We start from the raw sequence: 20,876 nt of genomic DNA, 5'->3' as shown, positions 1-20,876 counted from the left end.
TAATGCGCCAAACAAATGGAGGTTTTTTGATATAAAAATTATCTTTATCGAACAAAAGGAACATTTATTGTGTAACTGGGAGTCTCGTGAGTGCAAACATCCGAAGATCATCAAAGCCATAAATTGTATTGCTTTTCTGGCTTTCGTGACCAGTATACATTGCTGCTTGGTGTTCTTAATGTTTTGTCTAGTGATCGATAAACTCACACAAACGCTTGGATTGCTTTCGCTGTAAAGCATATTTTCAAAATCTGACACGACAGGTGGATTAACAACAAGCTAAGCTGTGTTTTGCTATATTGCACTTGTGATTTCATGAATATAAATATTTTTTGCAATTTTTGGGAAATTTGGCACTCTGCAATTCAGCGGTTGTTTACGAAAATGATCCCGCTAAAGGGATCCGTGCGTCAAGAAGTTTTAACCAGCATGGCTACCACAGCATTCTGCAGCGATACGCCATCCCATCTGGTTTGCGCTTAGTGGGACTATCGTTTGTTTTTCAACAGGACAATGACCCAAAACACACCTACAGGCTGTGTGAGGGCTATTTGACCAAGAAGGAGTGATGGAGTGCTGCAACAGATAACCTGGCCTCCACAATCACTTGACCTCAACCCAATTGAGATGGTTTGAAATGAGTTGGACCGGAGAGTGAAGGAAAAGCAGCCTATAAGTGCTCAGTATATGTGGGAACTCCTTCAAGACTGTTGGGAAAGTATTCCAGGTGAAACTGGTTAAGAGAATACCAAGAGTGTGCAAAGCTGTCATCAAGGCAAAGGGTGGCTACTTTGAAGAATCTCAAATATAACATATTTTGATTTGTTTAACACTTTTTGATTCCATATGTGTTATTTCATAGTTTTGATGTCTTCACTATTATTCTACAATGTAGAAAATAATAAAAAATAAACCTGGAATGAGTAGGTGTGTCCAAACTTTTGACTTTGAGTAAAGCCAGTGTGTCTATGTATGCGGATGACTCAGCACTATACACATCAGCTACTACAGCGACTGAAATGACTGCAACACTTAACAAAGAGCTGCAGTTAGTTTCAGAATGGGTGGCTAGGAAAACGTTTCCTAAATATTTCAAAAACTAAAAGCATTGTATTTGGGACAAATCATTCACTAAACCCTAAACCTCAACTAAATCTTGTAATAAATAATGTGGAAATTGAGCAAATTGAGGTGACTAAACTGCTTGGAATAACCCTGGATTGTAAACTGTCATGGTCAAAACATATTGATACAACAGTAGCTAAGATGGGGAGAAGTTTGTCCATAATAAAGTGCTGCTCTACCTTCTTAACAGCACTATCAACAAGGCAGGTCCTACAGGCTCTAGTTTTGTCACACCTGGACTACTGTTCAGTCGTGTGGTCAGGTGCCACAAAGATTGACTTCTGAAAATTGCAATTGGCTCAGAACAGGGCAGGGCGGAGAGCAAACATTAATAATGTCAATATCTCTTGGCTCAAAGTGGAGGAGAGTTTGACTTCATCCCTACTTGTATTGGTGAGAGGCATTGACATGTTGAAAGCACCAAGCTTTGTTTAAATGACTAGCACACAGCTCAGACACCCATGCATACCCCACAAGACATGCCATCAGAGGTCTCTTCACAGTCTCCAAGTCCAGAACAGACTATGGGATGTGCACAGTACTACATAGATCCATGACTACATGGAACTCTATTCCACATCAGATAACTGATGCAAGCAGTAGAATCAGATTTAAAAAAACAGATACAAATACACTTTATGGAACAGCAGGGACTGTGAAGCAACAAACATAGGCACAGACACATGCATACACACACATGATAACATATGCACTATACACACACTGCCTTGACAGCAGCTAATGGGGATCCATAATAAATACAAATAGCCACCATAGGCCTACACAGCACAGCCATTGGTTAGGCAGCACAATAAAACATTTTTTTATCAGCAAGAGCAGAGCAGGCCAGGGCTAAGAGTCGGAAAATCCATTGCAGTGTGTAATGCAGCCTAGTTGTATTTATACCATCCCAGCAGCTGTTAGAAATATAACTTTGCTCTGTGCTTCTCCGAGCACGCACTTTGTAGCCTATAGCCTATAGGCTATGGCTCATTTGATTGAGACCACACTAAGTAGCCTATATGCACACTTGATACTGCGCACCCAGCGGAGAATCAGAGATGAGGGACATCAATTTATAGCCTAATAAGCATTGCTTGACTTGGGCAGGAACTCACCGGAGCGGAGTACCAGGACACCTCAAATATTCTTCTGCTTGAGCGCCTGTTCCTCTTATAGAATATTAGCTCAAAAGTTTTGTGGAGCTCCTGCACCTAAATATAAACAGTACCAGCACCCAAATTGAGTATCGGTACCTATTTCGGTTCAAGTCAAGCACTGCTAATAAGCAACTCATTCAAAAACACTAAGAAATATTGAAATATTGATGAACTGGAAAAACCACAGAACGTTGCCTGTAGTTATGGCATTGAAGGAGTACTGTTACAAGAGCATGAATGGAAAATGCTGCCCATAGCCTTCTGCTCACGTACCCTCTTTCCTGCTGAGAGAAGACATGCCCAGATAGAGAGGTAGTGCTTGGCATCAGTTTGGGCTTGTGAGAAGTTCTCACGTTACCTGTGCGGCCTGGAGTCTTTCAAACTGCTAATAGACCACAACCGTTGGTGGCGTTGTTTAACTACAAAAACCTGGATGAGGTCCCTCTGCGCTGCCAGCAATTGCTTATCAGAATGATGAGGTTCAGCCCCAAAGCTAAATATACCCCAGGCAAAACGCTGCTCATTGCCGATACAATCTCAAGACACCCGTCGTTCCGCCTAGAGAGCTCAGACCTGGAAGAAGAGGTCGCAGCCTTTGAAGCTTCACCAGATTGCGCAAGCAAACAGTGAAGATGAGGAAATACAGACAGCACTGAAGTACACAAGGCACGGATGGCCGAAGCACATCAAAACAATTCCTGAGACAATCAAGAACTACTTTAGCGAGCAAGAGTTCCTAAGTGAATCAGATGGGCTACTGCTGCACGGAGAGAGAATCGTGATTCCAAAGGTCCTGAGAAGCGAGATTCTCAGCCAGGGCCTCACAAAGTGCAGAGAACATGCTCGACTTTGTGTGGTGGCCAGGAATCAGCATGGACATAAAGGACAAAGTGAGCCAGTGCAAGCAGTGTCAGGCTACCAAGCCAACGCAAAGAACCGTTGATGACGACCGAGTTGCCAGACAGACCTTGGAAACGCATTGCAGCCAGCCTATGTAAGGTTGACAGACAGCAGTACCTGGTTGTTGTCAATTACTTCTCAAGATTCATAGAAGTGGTACACATGCCAGATACATCAAACAAAAGAGTGATCAGGAAGCTGAAGAGCATGTTCCCACATTTAGGAATAGCTGAGGTCTTGGCGTCCGATAACACAAGGCAGTTCACATCTTCCGAGTTCCAGTTCTTCAAGGAACAGTATGGCTTCGACCACGTGACCTCCAGCCCTCACTTCCCACAAGCTAATGGAGAAGCTGAGAGAGCTGTCCAGACTGCTAAGAAAATCTTAAAGCAAGAAGATCCCTTTCTCGCTCTTCTTACCTACATAGCGACACCGATTGCGGCTACAGGCTGTAGCCCAGCACAGCTACTCATGGGTCGTCAGTTACGGACAACGCGTCCAAACCTAGCGAAGAACCTATAACCTAGGTGGCCAGACTTGAAGAAGGTTGCCAAGCAAGACACTGAGGCAAAAGCATCCTACAGGACCTACTAAAACAGGCATCACAGAGCCAGACCCCTGCCACCGTTACAGCTGGGTGACTCCGTGCTCGTGAAGCTCGACCAAGACAAAGGCTGGATGACCACAGCAACAGTGAAAGGTCAAGCTGAACAGGCCAGATCATACATTGTGGATACTGAGCGTGGCGAGTTCATGAGAAACCGGAGACACCTCCAAGCTACTCCCGAGGACAGACACCACACAATGGAAACCCCACAAGGCGAGTCTGATGTTCTAGTGGAATGTCTGCCATCTGCTACCCCAGAGCCAGAGTTGGAAGCAAACCACACTGGTGATCCTCCAACCACACCAAAAAACCCTAGGTCTACAGTCACCAAAAGTTACCGGGACGACCTGTGAAGAGACCCGTCAGATACCGGTCAAAAAAACAACAAGGAAAGAAAAGGAACACTGACAGTGAAATGGACAATTGAAGAAAGGTTGAATGTTGGGACTTTTAGTTAGGGTTAAGTTTAGGAGTTAGGTTAGGGGAAGAGTTAGCTAAAAGGGTTAATGTTAGGGTTAGCTAACATGCTAAGTAGTTGCAATGTAACTAAAAAGTAGTAAGTAGTTGAAAAGTTGCTAATTAGTTAAATGCTAAAGTTGTCCGTGGTGACATTCGAACTCGCAACCTTTGACTTGATAGACGTTTGCAGTTGTGTTATGCTTGAGCTGAAAATGTGGTCTGAGGCTTCTTATGGCGGGTGCAATGCGAAGTCGGTGGAGGCATGCAGAGGCCAAATCAAGCTCCTTACTGCATCACCGTGCGCCTCTCAAATTGTGTAACAATGCGGAGGGCTCAGTATAGCTCCACATTGACATGATTGGTTGACCGTAGGAGGACCAGTATAAGAGACAATTTATGTTTGATCCGAAAATGTGGTCGGTGATGCGTTCGAGGAGCCTACGGAGGCACGCAGAGGCCAAATTGAGCTCCATACAGTATCGCCGTGCTCCTCTCAAATGTTGTAACAATGTAGAGGACAATAGCGCTGCGTTGACATGATTGGTTGACAGTAGGTGAGGGCGGGACGTCTTGTATAAGCATAAACTCACTTCCTTGACAACTTCATTCACAACAGCTCTGTGCTGCTCGGCAAGGTGTCAGAAGTATGAATGCCCTGACTTCTGCATATGCAGTGTCACCCTAAATGCAGCAAACCCAATGCAGACGACAGATTGACCATGCAGCGCCTTAGAACACAAACTCACTTCCTTGACAACTTCCTTCACAATAGTTCTGCTCCACTAAGCGCAAGAAGTATGAAAGCCCTGACGTCTTTGGTGGCTGTATCACAGTAAATTATGTACGGCCACTTCAGACGTCGGATTCGTCATGCAGAGCCCTACAAAATGTAGGAGCTGCACAGCGATGCAGTACAGAGCACAATTTAGCCTCTACATGCCTCTGGAAGCTTCGCAATTGCGTCACACCCTCCAAATGGAGTCTCCTGACACATTTACAGATCAAGCATACATGTGCTCTTAATCCTTCTGTAGGGCCCATTGCGACCAGCACTAGCTGGTCAATGTACGACTAAAATGAACGAGTCACTCAGAAAAATGAATCATGACTCTCGAGTCAGTGAAATGAGTTGTTCAAAGGGAACGAATCGTTTGCGAATTGTACATCACTACACACAGCACTCTGAGATTGATTGCCCACAAGAGCGCACTCACGGCATCCAAGTTAGGAAACGCAAGCCCACCCACTGGAACCAATTTCGGCTACTGGACGCTTACTGGTGATATTACTGCTTCCACTATACTTTATCAGGCGTAAATTAAAGTCGAGGCTAACCTTACACCTGGGTAATATTTTTTGGAGACAAAGGAACCTTTTGATGGAGTTTATGGAAGATGCAATCGTTTGTTCTCCTCGCTTCTCTATGTGGATGCGTCCTCTGCTCAGGTACATATCTACTGTTTCTCTTTTGTACAGTTCAGTGTAGGTTTATTTATATTATGTATAATATTTGCAATCCCCAGTGTTGATTAATTTCTCAATTATTGCCTCGGTGCCCTAAAATCTCTCAAATTAAAAATATAGCCTTTACGCGTGGGAAGGCTTCTCACACATCTATTTTATTTTACTTTCTAAACTCAAATGTAGGCTAAATATGTATGCAATCGTTTTAAATGTAAGATAACCATGCACAATTACGAACATTGACAGAAGTGAATTATTTATTTAACTTGTTTTACCTTTGAAGACTGAGACAACCTGTCATAAACACAAAATCATGAAACCAGTCTCTGTCATTTAGACAGACGCATGAATAATTTCTGCTCCAACAGCATTAGCCTATAGTTTGACCAGTTAATCTCTTTGTTTGAAATATGGATAATGCAATAATAATACAGTATGTGTGGCCACTTTGGATTATTCTTTATAGTAGATGACCCTACAGACAGACAGATCTATGTAGAACCATGCATATAGGATGCAATCACACAGAAAAATAGTAATACAATTTCAAAATAGTGGAGCTGTATAGTGATATGTGTTTTACAAAGTGCTGCTATAATGTTGTTCATGAGCAAGCAATACCCATCAGATCTTAAACCTTTGGATGCCGTCTACCATAGCGCCATTCGTTTTACCACTGGTGACAGTTTTAATACTCACCGTTGCATCCTGTATCAAAAGGTTGTCTGGTCCTCATTAAAGTCCCGTAGATCAACTCATTACTCTCTTTTTGTTTAAAAAACCCTACTACACAAGCTTCCAATTTACCTAACTTCGTTGTTACTTCGTTGTTATCTCGTGCTTCTACACCTGCATTGCTTGCTGTTTGGGGTTTTAGGCTGGGTTTCTGTACAGCACTTCGAGATATTAGCTGATGTACGAAGGACTATATAAAATAAACTTGATTTGATTTGATTTGTTAAAGTTAAAAAAATCATGAGAAACCAAACCCGCTCCCAGAATTGGTTAACTCTTGAGGTTCCTCGGGTTTCCACCGAAATACGTCATTTTTGTTTTGTTTTAATCCACCTCATTGCTGGAACCAATTGCAAAATACACTGCAATTGGATGCTCTGATAACACTTGGGCAATTTAAAATATTGATTGGGGAACTATTTGCCGAGGAATGTGGCTGTTTTTCTTGTTTGTTTGTTGTACTGTATTTAGTTCGTTTTTATGTATGTGTAGGTCTCCGTTGCAAAAGAGACCCTGGTCTCATTGGTGACACCCTATTTAAATAAATGTAACATAAATAAACATCAATCCAGCCCAGCTAGTCAGAGGACGAACAACAGATCAACTCCAAACATCTCTGTTGAACAGAGCTGGGTGACTACTGATTGATTGCCAAGGATTCTTAATACTAATGATTCTCTGTATATTGGATAGCTTTCAAACTTGAAGGTGCATGTGATGATCTCTCCCATTTTGCTGGGACAGTGGTCATAATAATATGGTGTTAAAACGAGAAACAGTGTAATTTAAAAAGCAGTGGCTGTAGCATTTTTAGAGGGTTTAAACTCATGCTAATTGAAAAGGGCACTAGCCAATGGTCATGTCTATGTATTAGAGAAGGAATAGAGGCATCAACAGAAGGAAATGGCTCCCTCTTGTGGATATTCTGCACTGCATTTATCTCCATGGACGTTGCTTGGAAACACGTGAATGCGCTTCCATGTTGTATTGCACCATAACTAGATGTTTCCTTCCATGTATTTTAAGCATGCGTGTGTGTCAGGCTGGCCTTTTCAGATGCAGTGTTACCACTGTGAAGAGACTCTGTTGGACAATGACTGTTCAGCTCCAAAGTTCATTGTCAACTGCACAGCAAACATCCAGAATGCCTGTCAGAAGGAGGTGATTGTGGGTGAAAATGGTGAGCCTGGTGGACTTTTTTTGCTGTCAAGTCTGAATCCATTCTAGCAGGGTTAATAGTAATATAAAAAATGATCTTTGTTGTTTTACAATAACAAACAAAATTGCACCATTTGACATGTGTAACGTTTGGCCAAGGCTTTGATGTCTCAGTGTTCTCTCTCTCCCTCTTTCCAGGTGTGTCCTACAGGAAGACCTGTGCCTCTTTCTCCACCTGTCTGATCGTATCAGCAGGGTATCAGTCCTTCTGCGTCCCGGGTCGGGTGGGCTCTGTCTGCATCAGCTGCTGTAACACCCCCCTCTGCAACGAACCCCGCCCCCCCAGGATTTCCCTGGGCCCCACCCATCCTCCCGCTAGACCCACTACCCTCCTCATCATCACTGTTGCCATGGGAACACTTCCCTGATGTGGACACTAGTATTGCCTGGATTGGACAGAAGGTTCTCAGGTATGGAGGTGCCTTGCGTTGGAGCCAACAGACACTGCCCTGAGAGATGACTGGAAAAACTAGGTCTACTGTGGACAGAGATTCTACAATCTACCAACAGGGCTGACTGACACATGGCTCCATTGACCAAAAAGAGTGACAAACATAAGTGAAATTGGTCTACAAAGATAACATATATAATTGTTTTAAGATGCTCATACCATGGATCATTAAGCAATTTGATTTTGAATTTTAGGACCACGGTATGTATCAAAAAATATATTTAAAAAATTAAATATTGAATTTGGCCTTTACTACTATAGCCCATAGAAACACATTGAATAACACATTCATACATGGCAAAAAAAGACAGTCTAAAAATAAATCATAAGGAATATGATTTAAGTGTCTGTCCTGAAATCTAGGAGTTAGGAAATGTTTGTTTTTTTAAACATATTTATCTGCTTTTTTGTTGCCACAAAACTACCTCCATTCATTTGTATGGGTTACCTTGAGACAAGTCCCATGACACTTGTGGGGGTTGTAGAGCAAATTAGCATATTAGTTTGTTGTCCAAACAGTTTGGACAGTAGAGACAGAAGTTGCCACATCGGCGGTACTGATTTCAGGCGAGTCCCACGGGACTCTTTCCATAGAGTGGTCATAATAGTTAAAGGCCAAACTGTTAGGATGCTACAGAGGTTTGTGAGAATACCGATTTTTGGGATGTCTCCTGGTCTGACAGTCCTGTAGCCACTTTCCACCGCAGTTTTGGAAGGCTGACAAAGGCTGATGTGGTGGATTGAGACACAGCCCATGCAACAAAACAAAAAAAACATCTTAAACTGACAGATTTTGATGGGGATTTTTTTATCATGTTAATTAGATTGATGCACAGGTGCGTCAATAGACTAAGGATTAAAAAACCCGTAGGGATGTGTGTGATACTTTGCAACCCATAAAAAAATCATAATGAACAAATTACAAGTCCCATTGATTTCAACTTTATTTTAACACATTTTTATTCTTACATTAATTTAGTAGATTTACAACAGCAATTCCTGGAAAAGCAAAAGTTTTCACAGTATAAGAGAGCAGTTATTTAATTTTTGAAACCGTAAAATCCTCAGATGAGTAGTAGGTGATAGTTTGGTAAACCTGTATTGTTATTGGCACGTCTAAGAAAGGAAAGCCTTGAGGTGCATAGCAGGTAGGATCTTTGACTGCCAGATCATCTATGTTCAATTTCATTCAACCAATGTTGAAAACCTAAGGAATATGACCCATATCAGAATGGAAACCGTTCATTTCCCTGCATCTTGATTCCCCTCAACATCAAGGAAGAAGCTTTTGTAACAGCTCATCCTTTAGCCAAGGATGCAGAATTAATGGGTAGAAGAGGACTAGTTCTGACTGGTAATTGGATGCTATGCCATGTGCTTCAGTGACTGAATTGACTGGAATAGTTTGAATTTGGCAGAAATGCCATACCTTATCAATTAATCCCATAACCCCTGTCACAAGAGATTACTTCTCAATTAAACTGTAAGTGCACCTTGTAAATCAATTTTGTTACTCCTGGACATTCCATTAAGATGAGTGGGATTTATTTATTTCATTTCACCTCAATACATAAAATAAAATCCATAGCACATGAAACACAGGTTCTCTACTGTTCACCTGTTTCAAGCACTGAATCTTTTTTAGTAGGGGAAAGACAGAACAAGCTTGACAAAAGAAATATCTGGAAAAATATATTACACTTCTCAACACAAGTCAATCAATATATATCACTTTCTAGACACCATAGCGGACAACACCACCAGCAATTACCATACAACTCCTATCAATCATTTTTATGTTGATTGAGGTGCTTTGGGCCAGGTCTGGATATTTAACATGATTAAAATCCTCGAACGCAATCGTTTGCATCTTATAAAAAACTCTGAAAACATCCCCTAAATGACAACCTACAAAATAAAAAATACTGATGTAAGAGCATCCTCACCTTGAGAAAGACAATGCCTTAAATGAAACCAGTAAATTACTGATTAGTTAACAGACATAAAAAATAAAAATAAATGTCCTAGAAAGGGATTGTACTGTAATAGAAGTAGTAATATTTGTTATACCGGTATGCTAATAACAATGATAAACAATGTAAATGACCACCCTACGAACTCATGTTCTTCATTCATCACAACGCTGAAATCCTGCGATGTCATCGTTATGAGACGAATATGGTGGGGTGGGGGGGTTATTTAAGTGGCAGAATTCCCAACTGGACAGATAATATTCACAGAATTATCATCCTCTTTGCAGTAAATGTATCCATTTCCATTATATTCACAGCTGCTGAAAGAGGTCCCACAAATGCAAACTGTTATTGTACTTATCAGTAGGTATATAAAAAGTGGCCTTTTTTAATAATTTGAGGCATTGTTCACATGGGAATTTTTTTTTTGTACAATTGTCTCAACACTTGTTACCACACAATGTAAAAATAACTATCAAAATAAGTCTGTGTTAATTACTTCAAAGCAACTACACGGTCCCTTCAAAATGGGACTTCTAGAGCTTTTACATCAAAGCTCAAATACATCAAACCTTATGCCAAAGTCAAATTCCAAATGCAACCAATCGATTCCTAAAAATTAAGACAATATACCAAAGAACAAAATCAAATCATGGTCTAAATAATGAATAATAATCAAGCAGTTAAGGCAAATGCACCAGAAGCACTCCTGATGCAATTCCAGGTCACAGATCTTTGCTCCACTTAATTTACTTCTTCTTCTTGTTGTCCTGCTAAATAAATAACATATTTACAATACAGCTCTACATAAAACAAACAAATTCTCACCTAACTAACCTCAAACCATTATTAACCTGGCAGTGCTAAGTACAAGATTACTATAAGGTACAATATGCTGGTTAATCATACATAGTATTTAAGAGGCTTTCTGGTCCTATGTGCATATTATTAGATTGTTCAAAACATAGCAAAGTGTATAAGAGTTAGTGGAAGTATAGTATAGTTGGTATACTACATAAAAAATGCACTGTGTTCGAGCACCCTTGCCAATATTGTACCTTCTCATTCATGGCCAGAATAACCATTAGCTTCCTGAAGATAGTCACAAAGTCCAAGAACAGATCCACAGAGTGCCTTCAATAGGGTGAAGAGAGAAAAAAGTTAACAAATATCTTATAAAACACTTAAAGTTCATTGTAAAAGAGCCAAGCTATTGACACAGTCTACATAATACCAAGTCCGCACCAATTGCATTGTATATCCTACTCTATGTTTTAATGTGTTAGATAAGGAAAGATTGCATGGCCTGACAGACACACCCATGCACGTTTCTAAATTCCAGATCACAATGGCAAAAGACTGTTTCAACAACTAGTCCCCCACCCTCTTCACCAGGTCCAGAGAGTGTGTCCCCCTTACCAGATGTAGTCTTTGTCTCCCATCTCAGCCTTCTCAATGATGAGTTGAGTGTCAAACAGCACAAATCCACACATGATGGCCAGGCCAAGGTATATGTGAGCCTACACACACAAAAACAGAAACGCTTTATTGGTGAAAATGACAACTAGCACACATTCTGTGTCATACTATAACTAAGTCATTGAAGAGTAGTGTTGGACAGCACTGTGTATAGTATTATTATTATTCAAAACAATGCAAACATGACTATAGTAGGTTGTTTTCCTCTTACCTTGAACAACATGACAGACCCCAGGAACATGTTGAGGAAAGAGACCAGGAGCAGGATGGACAATCCGGACGTCAGAGTACCTGAAAGGCAGACATGGGGTATTTTAATTTAGTAACATTTATTTTGTACAACAGTACAGTTTCACTAAAACCGGAGTGGTTAGTTTCAGTCCCTTAATAAAAATGTAAAAAATAAAACTCCAGGACACTGGTAATAACTAGACTATTTTCTCCATGTATCTGACCTAGTAGCACGTCAAGGTGTGCAAGTTTACGTTCTATAGTTTCAATTCCTTTACATTACACAATGTGGTTAGCAGCAGACAACACTTTACCCCAGAGGAAGAGGAAGCTCCTACGCTGGGCGTAGAGAGCACTCAGTGTGAAGCACACAAAGATGATGGAGGTCCCCAGGAAGGCTGTAACTATGATGCTGGTTGGAGAAGGAGAGCAGATATGAGAAACATTTAGAAAAACCTTCAGTCAAAAGGAAACTAGCTACTTACAGATCATTATTGTCATTTTACCTAGGGTTAATAGAGATTATGTAATCCATGGTTGGGCCCAAACCAACACCTGGAATGGAGAAGGAAAAAAAACATAAAATATCAGCACATGACCACTACAATAGCTAAAAATACATAGGCTGCGTTCAGATTCTCTACCCTTCTTTGGAAGTGTGCACTCGTACCCTCCCCCTCAAGGATTTATTAAAAAGGAATGGACTGGTGTAAGGAATATGGTGGCAACTCCCTCCAGCCATGTTTGCACCAATCCAAAGCTTTTAAAATGCATGAGGGTGAGTGAACAAGTACACACACACACATTGTGTAGGCCCTTTTCTGACAGCGCTATGAGGCAGATGAGGTTACCTGTCAAGTAACCTTGGTTAACCCAGAAATAAAGTCTTGTGTAATTGGTCAGCTGCTCAATTAAGTTCTGGGTCCATAGGTGTTAAGAGAAGGGATCAAGACATGCTAAAACAAAGAGCGGAACTGGAACGAGGAGCTCCACCCTCTCTATGCAAGTTACAGGGCTGAATGTCCCCTCCCCTTCCAAAAAATGCTAACACCTGCGAAATCGTGATTGTCCAAATAACCAGTGACGGAAAACCCAAACAACGAAACTACTGCTGCTCGTTATCCTACGCGTCCCATTCCTTCCAGACATATTCTACGTTACCAGTTATATTTACATAGATCTGTCCACAAGAGATTACCTGTGAAAAAGGCAAACCCAGAGAGGATGGCCAGTCTCTTCTTCTCCGTCTGAGGGCAGTGGGGGGTCATCGTCAGCCAGACCATCATGGCCAGGGAACCCAGTATGGTCAACAGCCCACCCTAATGGACATAAAACACACAGCAACAGTTATTATAATGTAATAAGATAAATGGTGATTGTCAATTACCAGTTAATGCAAAACATTACCACACAATCACATGTTACATGACCCTCTTTTGTGAAATCTACCCCCAACTCCACACACACACTTAAGTGTTCTTAATAGTTACAACACACTAATAGAGTGCTTCAGTTTAGTTGTACTTGTTCCTATGGCTACCACTATCTCCGTTTACCTGGAATAGTCTGGTGATGACGTGGACGTAGGCTCCAGCTGCAGCCACAAACATGCACAGGGCCAGGCTGGAGTAGACATTCTTCAGGTGCAGCTGAGTGGAGCGGGAGCTGAGACAGAAGAGAGAGTTGTACTGTATGAGGGACACACAGACACGCATATATATATATATACACACACAGTTGAAGTCGGAAGTTTACATACACCTTAGCCAAATACATTTAAACTCAGTTTTTCACAATTCCTGACATTTAATCCTCGTAAAAAATTCCCTGTCTTAGGTCATTTAGGATCACCACTATTTTAAGAATGTGAAATGTCAGAATAGAGAGATTGATTTCTTTCAGTTTTTATTTCTTTCAGTTTTTATACCTTTCATCACATTCCCAGTGGGTCAGAAGTTTACATACACTCAATTAGTATTTGGTAGCATTGCCTATAAATTGTTTAACTTGGGTCAAACATTTCAGGTAGCCTTCCACAAGCTTCCCACAATAAATTGGGTGAATTTTGGCCCATTCCTCCTGACAGAGCTGGTGTAACTGAGTCAGGTTTGTAGGCCTCCTTGCTCGCACATGCTTTTTCAGTTCTGCCCACAAATGTTCTATTGGATTGAGGTCAGGGCTTTGTGATGGCCACGCCAATACCTTGACTTTGTTGTCCTTAAGCCATTTTCCCACAACTTTGGAAGTATGCTTGGGGTCATTGTCCATTTGGAAGATCCATTTGCGACCAAGCTTTAACTTCCTGACTGATGTCTTGAGATGTTGCTTCAATCGATCCACATTCATTTCCTTTCCTCATGATGCTGTCTATTTTGTGAAGTGCACCAGTCCCTCCTGCAGCAAAGCACCCCCACAACAAGATGCTGCCAGCCCCGTGCTTCACGGTTGGGATGGTGTTCTTCAGCTTGCAAGCATCCTCCTTTTTCCTCCAAACATAACGATGGTCATTATGGCCAAACTGAAAAATGAGTTTTAATGACTCCAACCTAAGTATGTAAACTTCAACTGTATATACATATCTCTTAATCTTCTCTATGTCTCTCATGTCTCAGGCAGAGTTGCAAAGAAAAAGCCATATCCCAGACTGGCCAATAAAAAGAAAAGATTAGGATGGTCAAAAGAACAGACACAGGAACTCTGCCTAGAAGGCCAGCATCCCGGAGTCGCCTCTTCACTGTTGACATTGAGACTGTTTTGCGGGTACTATTTAATGAAGCTGCCTGTTGAGGACTTGTGAGGTGTCTGTTTCTCAAACTAGACAGTCTAATGTACTTGTCCTCTAGCTCAGTTGTGCACTGGGGCCTCCCACTCCTCTTTCTATTCTGGTTAGAGCCAGTTTGCACTGTTCTGTGAAGGGAGTAGTACACAGCGTTGTACGAGATCTTCAGTTTATTGGCAATTTCTCACATGGAATAGCCTTCATTTCTCAGAACAAGAATAGCCTGACAAGTTTCAGAAGAAAGTTATTTGTTTCTGGCCATTTTGAGTCTAATCGAACCCACAAATGCTGATGCTCCAGATACTCAACTAGTCTAAAGAAGCACAGTTTTATTGCTTCTTTAAATCAGGACAACAGTTTTCAGCTGTGCTAACATAATTGCAAAAGGGTGTTCTAATGATCAATTAGCCTTTTAAAATGATAAACTTGGATTAGCTAACACAACGCGTCATTGGAACACGAGTGAAGGTTGCTGATAATGGGCCTCTGTATGCCTGTGTACATATTCCATAAAAAAACTGCCGTTTCCAGCTACAATGGTCATTTACAACATTAACAATGTCTACACTGCATTTCTGACCAATTTGATATTTTAATGGACAAAAAAAATTGTGTTTCTTTCAAAAACAAGGACATTTCTAAGTGACCCCAAACGTTTGAATGGTAGTGCACATCACATGCAACACCCACAAAGCCTAACATCAACAGATTAATTGATCTATCACTACACCCAACCCACCCACCCAGAATCAGGTATGCTTGTAGCCTGAGTGGAGCAGGAGGTGAGATCAAGGGGAGAGTTTTTATTGTATGAGGAACAGGTTAAGCTCTACAGAAAATGTATTTTAACATAAAATGTCCAACTCATCAGTTAGGACTAATCTAGTCATATTGTAATTTAGTAACACACCAATGCCTGCAACAGTAGCAAAGCCTGTTAATGACCAGTACAGACTCCTTCTGTTCAATGACTAACTCATGATGACAACACTAATGATGCCAGTAAGTCTCCTTAATGTTGTCAGATAGTGTGTGGAAATAGTAACTTACATTTGGGAAAATTTAAAAAGGGAATCAAAATGTATATTCCGATCAAACATGTTCATCTTGTCTGGACTTGGTTGGACCCTGTCCATGGAGTAAAATTTCCTGAAACAAAACAAATATGTGATGGACATTAGGCATTACTGTTGATTAGTACAGTAATGGCTTGAAATAAAAACAGCCTTCTTAGTTAAATAAAACTTGAACTAGCTACAGTGAGGGAAAAAAGTATTTGATCCCCTGCTGATTTTGTACGTTTGCCCACTGACAAAGAAATTATCAGTCTATAATTTTAATGGTAGGTTTATTTGAACAGTGAGAGACAGAATAACAACAAAAAAATCCAGAAAAACTCATGTCAAAAATGTTATAAATTGATTTGCATTTTAATGAGGGTCTGAGACTGGCTAGGCCACTCCTTTGTTGCCTTGGCCGTGTGTTTTGGGTCATTGTCATGCTGGAATACCCATCCACGACCCATTTTCAATGCCCTGGCTGAGGGAAGGAGGTTCTCACCCAAGATTTGATGGTACATGGCCCCGTCCATCATCCCTTTGATGCGGTGAAGTTGTCCTGTCCCGTTAGCAGAAAAACACCCCAAAGCATAATGTTTCCACCTCTGTTTGACGGTGGGGATGGTGTTCTTGGGGTCATAGGCAGCATTCCTCCTCCTCCAAACACGGCGAGTTGAGTTGATGCCAAAGAGCTCCATTTTGTTCTCATCTGACCGCAACACTTTCACCCAGTTATCCTCTGAATCATTCAGATGTTCATTAGCAAACTTCAGACGGGCATGTATATGTGCTTTCTTGAGCAGGGGGACCTTGCAGGCGCTGCAGGATTTCAGTCCTTCACGGCGTAGTGTGTTACCAATTGTTTTCTTGGTGACTATGGTCCCAGCTGCCTTGAGATCATTGACAAGATCCTCCCGTGTAGTTCTGGGCTGATTCCTCACCGTTCTCATGATCGATGCAACTCCACGAGGTGAGATCTTCTATGGAGCCCCAGGCCGAGGGAGATTGACAGTTCTTTTGTGTTTCTTCCATTTGCGAATAATCGCACCAACTGTTGTCACCTTCTCACCAAGCTGCTTGGCGATGGTCTTGTAGCTCATTCCAGCAAGTCTACAATCTTGTCCCTGACATCTTTTGAGAGCTCTTTGGTCTTGGCCATGGAGGAGAGTTTGGAATCTGATTGATTGCTTCTGTGGACAGGTGTCTTTTATACAGGTAACGAGCTGAGATTAGGAGCACTCTAATCTCAGCTCGTTACCTGTATAAAAGACACCTGGGAGCCAGAAATCTTTCTGATTGAGAGGGGGTCAAATACTTATTTCCCTCATTAAAATGCAAATCAATTTATAACATTTTTGACATGCATTTTTCTGGATTTTTTTGTTGTTATTGTGTCTCTCACTGTTCAAATAAACCTACCATTAAAATTATAGACTGATAATTTCTTTGTCAGTGGGCAAACGTACAAAATCAGCAGGGGATCAAATACTTTTTTCCCTCACTGTATATGTCCTGGAATGAAAGTGAAAAAAAAAAGTCTGGCTGAATCACCCGAGCCAAAAGTACTTTTTTCACTTCATTCTTTATATTATGGATAACATACTTGGGCAGATCAAATAGACAGCTAACGTTAACTGTGTGGGTCTGAAATTGAACGAATGTAGCCTCCTCTTATGCAAAGCAATAATTAGTGTAATGATTAGCCTGGCATTACGGCATCACCGTATTCTTATCGGCAGACTCAATAGCCTTGGTTTTTCTAATGACTGCCTCGCCTGGTTCACCAACTACTTTGCAGACAGAGTTCAGTGTGTCAAATCGGAGGGCATGTTGTCCGGACCTCTGGCAGTCTCTATGGGGGTACCACAGGGTTCAATTCTCGGGCCGACTCTTTTCTCTGTATATATCAATGATGTCGCTCTTGCTGCGGTCGATTCCCTGATCCACCTCTACGCACACGACACCATTCTGTATACTTCTGGCCCTTCCTTGGACACTGTGCTAACTAACCTCCAAACGAGCTTCAATGCCATACAACACTCCTTCCGTGGCCTCCAACTGCTCTTAAACGCTAGTAAAACCAAATGCATGCTTTTCAACCGTTCCCTGCCCGCACCCGCCCGCCCGACTAGCATCACCACCCTGGACGGTTCCGACCTAGAATATGTGGACAACTATAAATACCTAGGTGTCTGGCTAGACTGTAAACTCTCCTTCCAGACTCATATTAAACATCTCCAATACAAAATCAAATCTAGAATCTATTCTATTCTATTTCGCAACAAAGCCTCCTTCACTCACGCCGCCAAACTTACCCTAGTAAAGCTGACTATCCTACCGATCCTCGACTTCGGCGATGTCATCTACAAAATAGCTTCCAACACTCTACTTAGCAAACTGGATGCAGTCTATCACAGTGCCATCCGTTTTGTTACCAAATCACCTTATACCACCCACCACTGCGACCTGTATGCTCTAGTCGGCTGGCCCTCGCTACATATTCGTCGCCAGACCCACTGGCTCCAGGTCATCTATAAGTCTATGCTAGGTAAAGCTCCTCCTTATCTCAGTTCACTGGTCACATGTTCCAGCAGGTATATCTCACTGATCATCCCCAAAGCCAACACCTCATTTGACCGCCTTTCCTTCCAGTTCTCTGCTGCCAGTGACTGGAACGAATTGCAAAAATCGCTGAAGTTGGAGACTTTTATTTCCCTCACCAACTTTAAACATCAACTATCTGAGCAGCTAACCGATCGCTGCAGCTGTACATAGTCCATCTGTAAATAGCCCACCCAATCTACATACCTCATCCCCATACTGTTTTTATTTTATTTACTTTTCTGCTCTTTTGCACACCAGTATCTCTACTTGCACATCATCATCTGCTCATTTATCACTCCAGTGTTAATCTGCTAAATTGTAATTATTTGCTCCTATGGCCTATTTATTGCCTACCTCCTCATGCCTTTTGCACACACTGTATATAGACTTTCTTTTTTCTACTGTGTCATTGACTTGTTTATTGTGGTATTGGCTTGTTTATTGTTTACTCCATGTGTAACTCTGTGTTGTTGTCTGTGTCACACTGCTTTGCTTTATCTTGGCCAGGTCGCAGTTGCAAATGAGAACTTGTTCTCAACTAGCCTACCTGGTTAAATAAAGGTGAAATAAAAAAATAAAAATTACGAAGGTCTTGTATGGCGTTTAGTTTTTCACTGACTTGGTTGTAAGGGATTGTGGTAAGGGGCTTCCTGAGTTCAATTCTTATATAGCGCTGTCTCACCATGACCATCTCTGGCTACGTTTCAGATTTAACGTTACTTAGCTACTGTAGCAACAGTTGCTTACCGATAACTAAACACACAGCTACTGTTAGCCAATACACCTTGGCCAAAATCCCCCAGAGTAACAAACTATTACGGGTAATTAGGCCTACAGTAAACTAATAGTCAACACTTTTGTCAAACGTAATGAAACCTTATCGTAATCGCACACGAGTCGACAATTGACCAGTTACATCAGGCCAATACGCACTGATTCAAAATGACAGTTGCCATGTTCATTTACTAGTCTGAACTAGGAAACTCGGAATTGTACGACTTGCCAAATGGTTAAACGCGGCACGAGTATAACAACAACCAGTAAGCAAGTCGTTCATTTCCGAGTTCCGACTAGTACATGAACGCGGCAAGTGCTTTTAGTGGTGGAAGAAGATAGTGCATCCAGGAAGCTAACTTCCTGGATTGTTAATTGTTAATGTAATCGTAAACTAAGATAGCTAGCGTTAGGTGCTCCCAAACAGATGGCTAGTTGAAGGGGCGCTGTCATGATAGCCAGATATCTAATGCCAGCACGCTATCCTAGCTAACTTGGCTAACGAAGGCCCTTACCCAATCAAGCGTAACTCAAACAAACTTAACCTTACACGAAACAGTGAACAAGCTATCTAAAACTAGCTAACTTCACTCCGATGAATTACAGTTGCCTATTGTAAAATAGTTAACCAAAAACCTTCAAATAAAAACCAGGTGACAGGATAACGTTAGATCAGTTTTATGGATAAATAAAATGTGAGTAGAAAGTCAACCATTTAACGTTAGCTATCTAACATTGGCCGTGTTCGAGAGCATCAAAAACGTAATGTAGCATGGGTGAATTGACTGACTGATCTACACATTTTAATGGGCAGTTATTTAGATCAGTCAGTCGGTAGTGACTGATTGGCTGCAATGTCGAACAAGCCCACTAAATAGCTATTTTACAACGTTTTCCCTTCTCTGGCTTTTCATTATCAGACGTCAAAACGAACATAAGAGCAGGTGTCGTTTACAACTTTCTGGATAGCTGCATTTTATATATAATACAAATTACCTGATGGTGATATTTGCACAACGATCAGCAACAGATAGAGTTTTAGATAGCTAACGAAAGGTAAGCTGTTTCCACAAATGAGCCAGATATTTCACTGAAAGTACAAGTGTGAAGCATCCGGATGGCGTTTCCGCTCACTACCAAATATGGCGATGAGAGGAAGCCCAGTGGGAGAAGATGGAGTGAGATGGATTTTGGCCGGAATTATGCAAACGTTCTCATCGATGAAACATTTGATCTCAATACCGTTTACTGTTGCCAAAACTAGAATCTGTTACGAACAGAGTGGACTGAGTTTTGTAGATTTTAACCTTAAAATTGCGTTGTTTAGCGTTCTATCAAATACATGCGTGCTTGGCTCTGCCCACTATGACTTATTTGTTCCCATTTGAAACGACATGCTCTGGTCTATCTTGAGTAGAATAATCTTGCAGCTTCTTTACGTACTTTAGCCAGAGCTACTCCTTTCTCTAATATCAATTCAATTTAAGGGCTTTATTGGCATGGGAAACATATGTTAACATTGCCAAAGCAAGTGAAGTAGATAATAAACAAAAGTGAAATAAACAATAAAAATGAACAGTAAACATTACACTCACAGAAGTTCCAAAATAATAAGACATTTCAAATGTCACATTATGTCTATATACAGTTTTGTAACGATGTGCAAATAGTACAACATGGAAAGTAAATAAACATAAATATGGGATGTATTTACAATGGTGTTTGTTCTTCACTGGTTGCCCTTGTGGCAACAGGTCACAGATCTTGCTGCTGTGATGGCACACTGTGGTATTTCACCCAGTAGATATAGGAGTTTATCAAATTTGGGCTAGTTTTTGAATTCTTTGTGGATCTGTGTA

At 41.2% G+C, this 20,876-nt stretch overlaps 2 protein-coding genes across 3 annotated transcripts; one reads left to right on the top strand and one right to left on the bottom strand.

The window, feature by feature from the left end:
- Window positions 1-7,481: 7,481 nt before the first annotated feature.
- Window positions 7,482-8,337, top strand: LOC120064576 (ly6/PLAUR domain-containing protein 1-like). Its single transcript, XM_039015168.1, has 2 exons — window positions 7,482-7,630; window positions 7,807-8,337. The coding sequence occupies exons 1-2, from the start codon at window positions 7,507-7,509 to the stop codon at window positions 8,034-8,036; spliced, it is 354 nt and encodes a 117-aa protein (XP_038871096.1). The 5' UTR covers window positions 7,482-7,506; the 3' UTR covers window positions 8,037-8,337.
- A 708-nt stretch (window positions 8,338-9,045) lies between these two features.
- LOC120065252 (probable Bax inhibitor 1) lies at window positions 9,046-20,100 on the bottom strand. 2 transcript variants are annotated; one of them, XM_039016081.1, is made up of 10 exons: window positions 20,014-20,100; window positions 15,632-15,730; window positions 13,359-13,467; window positions 13,001-13,121; window positions 12,309-12,357; window positions 12,117-12,214; window positions 11,783-11,862; window positions 11,512-11,612; window positions 11,151-11,226; window positions 9,046-10,865 (listed from the first exon to the last, which is right to left on the bottom strand). In XM_039016081.1, exons 2-10 carry the CDS (start codon window positions 15,715-15,717, stop codon window positions 10,842-10,844), a joined length of 744 nt encoding a protein of 247 aa, XP_038872009.1. In that variant the 5' UTR covers window positions 15,718-15,730; window positions 20,014-20,100; the 3' UTR covers window positions 9,046-10,841. The 2 variants fall into 2 exon arrangements, with proteins under 2 accessions (XP_038872009.1, XP_038872010.1); XM_039016082.1 differs by having other exon boundaries at window positions 9,046-10,862.
- Window positions 20,101-20,876: the final 776 nt, after the last annotated feature.

This window comes from Salvelinus namaycush, chromosome 20 (genome assembly GCF_016432855.1).
Source record: "Salvelinus namaycush isolate Seneca chromosome 20, SaNama_1.0, whole genome shotgun sequence".
Lineage (NCBI taxonomy): Eukaryota > Metazoa > Chordata > Actinopteri > Salmoniformes > Salmonidae > Salvelinus > Salvelinus namaycush.
The sequence above is the reverse complement of the archived record's forward strand: the minus strand, read 5'-3'. Positions and strand labels throughout refer to the sequence as shown.

What these genes read in the sequence shown, in the direction of transcription:
- LOC120064576 (XM_039015168.1), top strand. Translation starts at nt 7,507, where the DNA reads ATGCAGTGTTACCACTGTGAAGAGACTCTGTTGGACAATGACTGTTCA. An exon ending in GGTGATTGTGGGTGAAAATG is followed by an intron (nt 7,631 to 7,806) that starts GTGAGCCTGGTG and finishes CCCTCTTTCCAG; the next exon opens with GTGTGTCCTACAGGAAGACC.
- LOC120065252 (XM_039016081.1), bottom strand. Translation starts at nt 15,717, where the DNA reads ATGGACAGGGTCCAACCAAGTCCAGACAAGATGAACATGTTTGATCGG. An exon ending in TCATCACCAGACTATTCCAG is followed by an intron (nt 13,122 to 13,358) that starts GTAAACGGAGAT and finishes TATGTCCATTAG; the next exon opens with GGTGGGCTGTTGACCATACT. An exon ending in GAGCTTCCTCTTCCTCTGGG is followed by an intron (nt 11,863 to 12,116) that starts GTAAAGTGTTGT and finishes TCTGCCTTTCAG; the next exon opens with GTACTCTGACGTCCGGATTG.